The sequence below is a fragment of the Mustela erminea genome, chromosome 19, assembly GCF_009829155.1.
Source record: "Mustela erminea isolate mMusErm1 chromosome 19, mMusErm1.Pri, whole genome shotgun sequence".
NCBI lineage: Eukaryota > Metazoa > Chordata > Mammalia > Carnivora > Mustelidae > Mustela > Mustela erminea.
In genome coordinates this window covers 3,068,510-3,076,378 of record NC_045632.1, presented here as the reverse complement: position 1 = coordinate 3,076,378, position 7,869 = coordinate 3,068,510, and the positions used below count along the sequence as shown (strand labels likewise).

The following is a 7,869-nucleotide window of genomic DNA, read 5'->3' as shown; positions in this document are numbered from 1 at the left end:
CTGGCCATAATCCTCCTCCTCTAATTGGTTTTGTCTGTAGGGGAGGCTGAGGCGCCGGATGAGGGATTTGTTGGAGCAGGGCGCCCTCTGGTGGGAGAGAGAGACAGTTGTGGGAAGAAAGGTGGAGCTTTGAGTTTGAGATCTCCTTCTTCTCTGCTTTCTTTCCTATCTCCCTCCCCCACACACTCCCACAGGACCTGCTCCCGCCTAGCTGGAGGTCCAGCGCTGACTGAGACAGCCCAGGCCCCGCCCTTCTGGGGTTCACAGTCCGATGGTGGGTGGGAAGTGGGGGACCCACTCAGGAAGCCCTCCTGAGTCCTCCTCCCCTTAACGCGGGAGCCGGTGTCCCAGCCTGGAAAGATGCCCCGGAAGGAGGCTGGGACCGCAGTGCCATGGTGAGGAGTTTGTGGTTCAGAGAAGGGGAGAGGCAAGATCAAGTTTATGATGTCTTGGGGAGGATGAGTGGTGGATGGATGAATCTCTGAAGGCAGGAGTGGACCCGGGGAGGAGGTTGGGGGTGGGGTGACGCACCGGTGAGGGGAGGGGGAGGGAGGCGCCAGAGCCCCTCCCCATCCCAGTTTGAGAGAGGAGCCCCCCTCATCCCCAGTCTGGTAGTCAGTCTGATGGGGCTCTCCAACACACACCTCCAGACCTGGCCCAGGTCTCTGATCCCCAAGCAGAGTTCCGGCTGGTGGTGGCGCCGCCTTCAGCCAGAGGGTCTGCGCTCCCTGCTTCCCCAGGGCGGGTTCCGGTTCGCGCTGGTGGGCCTGAGGGAGAGTCTGGCAGGCCGCTTGGCTGGGGATTGGGGGGGTGGGACAGGACGGGGGTAGGCTCTGTCCCTGTATGGGGAGAAAGACCTCCGAGCTCCCACAGCGGAGTGAGAGGTAGCGGAGCCTAACAAAGAGTTGTGCAAATTCCTTCGGAGTCAGAGAACCATGAACCATCACTTTGCACTTGAGAAACAGACGAAATCTTTGAAGTCTGGATAATGTCCAGTTTGGGGAGAGGGCTTGGGCGGCTCAGGAATTCTCAAGCGCTGATGGTGGGCACGTGGACGGGGACAGTCATCGCACAGGGCGACTTGCAGGGCTGGGGAGAGTTAGCAAGACATGGACCCTCCCTGTCGGAAGTCCTGCTTGTGGGGCACATACCAATACCCTCTCATTCAGCACTGAAGGAGGTGTGAGGATGTATTGCGGTGTGTGGAAGAACCGATGGAGACAGGTGTGTGCCAGTTACTTTTTCTTTTTCTTTTCTTTTTTTTTTTTTTAAGATTTATTGATTTATTTGAGAGAGACTGAGAGTCCGTGGAGCAGGGGGAGGAGGAGGAGCAGAGGGAGAGGGAGCCAAGCCGACTCTGCGACTCTGCGCATGTGCAGAGCAGAGCGGGAGCCTGATTAGGGAAGGGGGCTGGATCCCCGGACTCTGAGGTCATGAAATCAAGAGTCAGACACTTAACTGACCGAACCACCCAGGGGCCCCTCTGCCAATTACTTCTGCCGCGCACCAAGTCATCCACAATTTAGTGGCATAAAAACAACATCTGTTTATGCACATGGGTTCAATGATGAAAGTGGACAGTGGGAACAGGGTCTCTCCGCTCTCCAATGTCTAGGGCCTTAGCCATGGTGACTCCAAGGTCAAAGGTCTGGAATCACCCAGAAGCTTGACCTCTCATGTGTTCAGTGCCTGGTTTGGGGTGACTTGACGACTAGACCTAGCAGGAGCTGCAGACTTTCGTGCCCTCGTGTGGGCTGTCCATGGGAACTGGGCTTCCTCACAGCAGGGCAATGGGGTTTCAAGGAAAACCCTTTTATCCCTGGCTTGGGAAGACCCAGAGCATCACTCCCACCACACTTTATCAGTGGGGGCAGTCAGGAGCTTGCCCAAGTTCAGGTTCAAGAAAATAATGTGGGCCCCACCTCTAGAGGGGACACACTTGCAGCCATGTTTTGCTTTGTTTTATTTTAAAGATTTTGTGTATTTATTTGAGATTGAGAGAGAGAGAGAGAGAGAGAGAGGCGGAGAACATGAGCAGTGGCAGAGAGAGAGGGAGAAGCAGACTCACCACTGAGCAGGGAGCCTGATGTGGGGCTCCATCCCAGGACCCCAGGATCATGACTTGTGGCTAATGCAGACACTTAACCCACTGAGCCACCCAGGCGCCCCCAGATATAGCTTTGATGCCCTCAAACAGCAAAGCGTGGTTTGGAAGAACATGTGAGAATAAAAGGACATGGGAACAATGTCCAGGTTAGGGGAAGAATGGGGCAATGGGCTGAAGATCTAAAGGCATTTTAAGGAGCCCGAGGCAGGAAGAGTCCACAGCTCCTTGGGTGTAAACGTTCTGAAAGGCAAGCCAGCCACCATGATTCAGGCACCAGGGAGTTAATTGTGGTGTGTGTGTGTGTGTGTGTGTGTGTGTGTAGGATGTGCTGATATGGTTTCCTTGGCAACGAGGATGGAGAGAGGGGAGCAGAAAGACAGAGGAGTGAGGACAAACCCGGGAATGCACTTCATTCCCATGATTCAATTGGAACTCGCTAGAAAGAAACAGCACGACACCCCCCCCCCCCCATCTTATCTGGAGAGCTCCCTAGGGTCATTGTGTTGTATCTCTAACACAGGGTTCTCAAACTCTTTGGTCTCAGGACCTCTTACATTATTGAAAATGATAAAAGACTTCCCAGAGAGATTTTGTTTATGGGCATTCTACTTATGGATATTTCCCGTATGAGGAATTTCTGCTGAGAAATCAAAAGAATACTCACTAACAAACTCTTTTTAGAATAGCAATGCGTATGTGTTACAGGTTTGTGTAAAGAACACATTTTATTTAAATAGCTGTATTTTCCCCCCAAAAGATTAATTGTTATGTTCTTCCAAATCCTCTTCATCCCTGACTTGATGGAAGATGCTGGAATCTTGTACCTGCTTCTGCATCCGGTCAGTTGCAATATTGCTTTCAGGGTAGCCTTTGGATGATTCCCCTGCACACTTTTGAAAGAATGAGAGTGAAAAAGGCAAATAATGTGTTAATACTCTCATGAAAACAAGGTTGATCTCATGGACCCCTTGAATTGCCTCTGGGACTCCCTAGGGGTTCCTGGACCACACTTTGAGAACCCTTGCCCCAATGGTGCTGTTACCACTTAACAAGCAGGCTCAGGCTTCCCCACCGCCCCCACCCAAACACGGGGAGGTGGGAGAAGAATTGTGCAAAACATTTGCTATGCCTTCCTCTTCCAGCTGTTTCTACGGGATTGGAAGGTGGCAGCCAGGGCTAGGCAGGACATTTGGGTTTCCCATTGACCTGCCTGGCTGGTGCCCATTCGATCTGCTCACGGGGTTTAGTGTTCAAGGCCCACTCTGATTCTGGGCCCTGGAGCTCCTGCAAAGCTGTAGGGACCCTCAGCTCCTGGACACCAGTCTGCTTCTGGAAGTTTCTGAGCATCGCTAATTCTCTACTTGGCTTCTGGGACCATGTCCCCACCCTCTCAGTCCTGTTCCCTGCCCTATCAGGAGAGGAATGAGCAGGACTTCTTCTGTGGGACAGAGCAGCTAGAAAGGGGAATGAAGAGGACAGATCCTCACACCTACCATTCGTAACTAAATGTGGATTTAGAGCTAAGAGGGGGGCAAGACAGATGGAATTATGAAGAAGTATGCTGGGAGGGGGGCCCTAGAATGAAAGCACAACCGGTGATTAAAACCATGTTTAAAAAGACGCATGGTTGGGATGCCTGGGTGGCTCAGTCGTTGGGCGTCTGCCTTTGGCTCTGGTCATGTTCGAAGGGGTTCTTCCTTGCTCAGTAGGGAACCTGCTTCTCCCCTTCCCTCTGCCTGCTGCTCCTCCTGCTTGTGTTCTGTCTACCAAATAAATAAATAAAATCTTTAAAAAAGTAAAAAAAAAAATAGAGTAATATCTCATTATCAATTGTTTCATATTGATGGCATATGCAAATGAGCATATTTTGTATACTTTCGGATACATGAAATCTATTCTCTCTCTCTCTCTCTCTTTTTTTTTTTTTTTTAAGTCTTTCACCTGTTTCTTTTTATTGACTGAGGGTGGCTGGTGGCAAATTCAACTCTACATGTGTGTCTTGCATGTGGGCCTCAAATTAGATTACTGACAACTTTGCTTGGATAACAGCCATTTGGGGATCAGGAGGGTAAAAGAAGAGAAAAGCAGAGAAAAGAAGAGCTACAAGTGGGGGTTGGTGGGGGAGTGAGTAAGCAGTCTGGTTTGCCCTAGGCCCTGTTGCCATGGTAACTTTGCTGTAAACTTTCTTCTGACATAAAAAAGAAAGGAGCAAAGAGCCAAGGTGTTTTGATTTCTTATTTATTTAACACATGCTTATATAATGATGAGTTCTCAATAAATAAATTCCTCTACTATGAAGCATCAACTCTGGGCCAAAGAATGTCTCTTCCAAGTGTTTTCCTGGATCACCTGCTTTAACCCCCATCAGGGGCCTGTGAGGTAGGGTTCATGGTCATTGTCATTTCACTAAGGAGCAAACCTGACCTGGAGCTGCTCACAGGAATCTTTTCAGAGGGGGGGGCGGTGGGGGCAGGAAGGGTAGAAATAGCATAGAAACCGGGCAGCTGGACCGCAGAGCCTGATTTGCATAGAGTGGGAGGGACAGAGGATGCAAAGCAAATGTGTGTTTCGGAACAGCTATGATATTCACATGTCCCAGCCAGCGGGGGAAACGCTTTCTCCGGGAACTGGAACTCACGACTGGTCTCGGGACTGATCCTACTGATCCTACACCTATAGGAGGCACGCACAAAACCCAGCTTAGTTGCGGTGCTATTTCTGATACCGGAATGGGCTCAAGAATGAAGCCTGGTCTGCGGGAGCTGGGCCTGTGTACCCTGAGGCCTGTGTACCTAGGCTGAAGGCTGAGTGACCCGGCAATTCCCAACAAGGACCACACTGTATGAGGCCAGGACCCCCGGACTTAGGTCTCCTATCCTGACCTCCACCTGTCCTCTGGGGAGAGGGATTACAACCCGCTGAAGCCTGTCCTCTCCTGAAGTCCGCCCCGCGCCCCCACCATCCTTTGAATGAGGTCGGGTCACCCTGACGGATGTCTCGTTGTCTCCCGTGAATTTGGCTTTTGTGGGTTCATCAATGAAGGTGGCACTGCCCAGCCCCACGTCCTCCTTTTCTCAGGCCCTTTAAGAGCGGCTCCTTGGACCCCAGCGACACAGACCCCCAGCTCCAGCCAGCCGCGTTACCACGGAGACCAGGCCCGGCTGGGGGAGGGGCGAGCCCGGGCGCGCAGGCGTAGGACCCAGCAGCCCGGTAGCAGCGCAACTGCTCTGACTGGAGCGGAGTGTGAGCGCACAGACTCGGCCAGAGCCCGGCTCCCCTCCCCCTGCCGCGCCAGGTGACCACGGTGGCGCCCTCCCCTGCTGGATGAGGCCGCGTCACTGAGGCCATTCTCAGGGACAAAGGTCGGAGCAGCCAGGCTGGCGACATCCCTGAAAGTGACTCCTAAACCCCTCTGCGGATTTTCCAACGGCCCCAGAGAGGGGGCATCAGGCCAAGCTGCTGCGTCAGCTGGTTAGAGGCGACAAGAGCCTGATCCAGAGGCCCCAGAGACTTGCCACGTTCTCCTGAACCTGAACTCCAAGGCTGCGGCACTGTTCCAAGGCGGGGATTTGCACAGCGAACCGCAGTCCAACGTCCGCCCCAGGCTTGCTGCCACGCGGCCAACGGCACCAGCCAGCAGGCGGCACACCATGGCCGTGAGCCTTTTGCGGGACTGGTGCCGGGGGACCTGGATGTGGACACGCACCGGCGCACTGCTGGTCACCGGCATCCCGGAGGGCCTGGAGCGAGCCGCCATCGAGGCTGTCCTGCAGCCGGCCCTCTTGCCCCTTGGCACATTCAGGCTATGGAACACCAGGGCCTCGAGGGACCACAAGGCCAAGGCCGCCCTGGTGGAGTTTGTGCAGGACATAAATCACGCGTCCGTCCCCAGGGAGATCCCGGGTAAGGACGGAGTCTGGAGGGTTGTGTGTCAGGACCCCGCGGAGGACCCAGGAGTCCTGAGGCACATGAGACGCCTGGTGCTGGATGACAGGCCCTGGAAGGCCACAGGGCCCTGGGCCCCCGAGAACACGCTCCCCTCTCCGGCTAAGGAGACACAGGCCCAGGGCTCAGAGCCAACCGCCAAGAGGGCTGGCCCACCTCCTAGGAGGGGACGCAGGGCTCGAAGAAACAGAGCTAGAGGCAACAGGGGCCAGAGCACCGAGGGACGGGAGCAGCCGTCCACATCTGCCAGGCGGGAGTCTGACGCCTCCTCAGGGGGCAGCCTGGGCATCGTGCTGGAGGAGCTGGACCAGGACGACCTGAGCGCGGACGAGGCGCAGAGCCGCAGCTGTCTGCCACGCTGCACCAGGCCGCCAGGGAGCTCAGCACGAAGGAGTGGGCCCTGCAGGGCCGCGCCCACGCACGAGAGGGGACCCACGAGTTCTTGGCCCTGGTGACGGTGACGGACGAGGCCAAGCAGGAGCCGACGGAGAAAGAGGCCTTGGAGCCCCAGGCCCGTCAGCCTGGACGGCAGAGGCTGGCAGCGGCGAAGCCCGGAGCCGCGGTCCCCGACTTAGTGCCCTGCTTGCTGTGCGAGACGCGGGCGACGAGGAGCCCGTCGACGGCGATGCTCCCGAAGGCGAGTCGCAGCCGAACGGGGAGCCGGGAGACGAAGAGCTGGACCACCCCGAGTTTGTGGCCATTGTGGCCTCTACGGACCCGTCGGACCCCTCGGCCCGCCAGGAGCTGTTGAAGATCGCTTCCGTGATCGCGTCCCTGGGCTGGAGACCCCGCACAGACCCAACCGATACCCTGGGCGAGGTCCTGTCCGTCCTGTGCCAGGACACTGGGGGAGCCCGCGTGCAGGTGCAGGAGGCCGGCCGCCGGGTGGACGGCCTGGTGCTGCGGAAGGCCACGGGCGGCGGGAGCCTGCGGGAGTGCGTGTGCGCCCTGGCCGCGCCCGACCCCCCGTCGCGGGGCAGGAGGGGGCCGCGGGGCCTCCTGGCGGGCTGGGGCGACGGCGAGGGGGGCCTCCTGGAGCTCGTGGCGCTGCTGGCCGCGCGGGACACGGCGGGGGTGACGCCGGAGGCCGGGGACAGCGGCCGGGAGGGCGGGCGGGGCGGGCGCGCCGGAGGCCAGCTGGGCGAGGTGCTGGCGCTGCTGGCTGCCGGGGAGGGCGCGGCGACGGAGGCGGCGGAGAGCGTGGAGTCGGGACCCGAGCGCCGGGCGTCCGGGAAGGCACGGACCAAGCGGGCGCGCACGGCCTCCGGGACCCTGGGCGAGAAGGCGGCGGCCCCGGGCCCGTCGCGCTCCCGCAGACGCCGAGGGGCAGGCGGAGGCCGCGGCGGGCGGGCGGTCACTCCCGAGACGCGCGTGGGGGACCGGGCGGCGGCGCAAGGGAAAAAGAAGGGGCGCGCGGGCGCGGAGGCCCAGGTGCATGCCGGCGAGGCCAGGGCTCAGCCGCCCCCTGGCTCCGAGTCAGCCCGCGGGAAGAAGGCTCGTCGCGGCGGGAGGCAGTCCCCCAAGTGCCGCTAGGGGAGCCCGGAGTGGCGCCGCCGCACCCGGGGCGCTGCCCCCGCCCCCAGCGGCAGAGGCGGCCTCCCGGCTTCACCGTGCCTCCCCCGGTTCCGCCGCGCCGCGGGCCGCCCGCCTCCCCGGCCCCTCTCTGTCCCACCATCGCGGGTGGCGGGAGCGGTCCCCAGGGAAGGAGAGACACGCGTGCACCCCAGAGGCAGCAGCCCCAGGGGATGGGACGGCGTCTGGGGCCTACCCGGGGTCCTGGGCTTCGGGCGGCGCCGGGTTAGCACGGGGCTGAGCGT

At 58.5% G+C, this 7,869-nt stretch overlaps 1 protein-coding gene across 1 annotated transcript; it reads left to right on the top strand.

Annotated features, from left to right (window-relative positions):
- Positions 1-4,969: 4,969 nt before the first annotated feature.
- PNMA8B (PNMA family member 8B) lies at positions 4,970-7,666 on the top strand. The gene is given in 3 exon segments (XM_032326317.1): positions 4,970-6,393; positions 6,396-6,624; positions 6,627-7,666. Coding segments are annotated over 3 exon segments (1,824 nt in total). The 5' UTR covers positions 4,970-5,757; the 3' UTR covers positions 7,586-7,666.
- Positions 7,667-7,869: the final 203 nt, after the last annotated feature.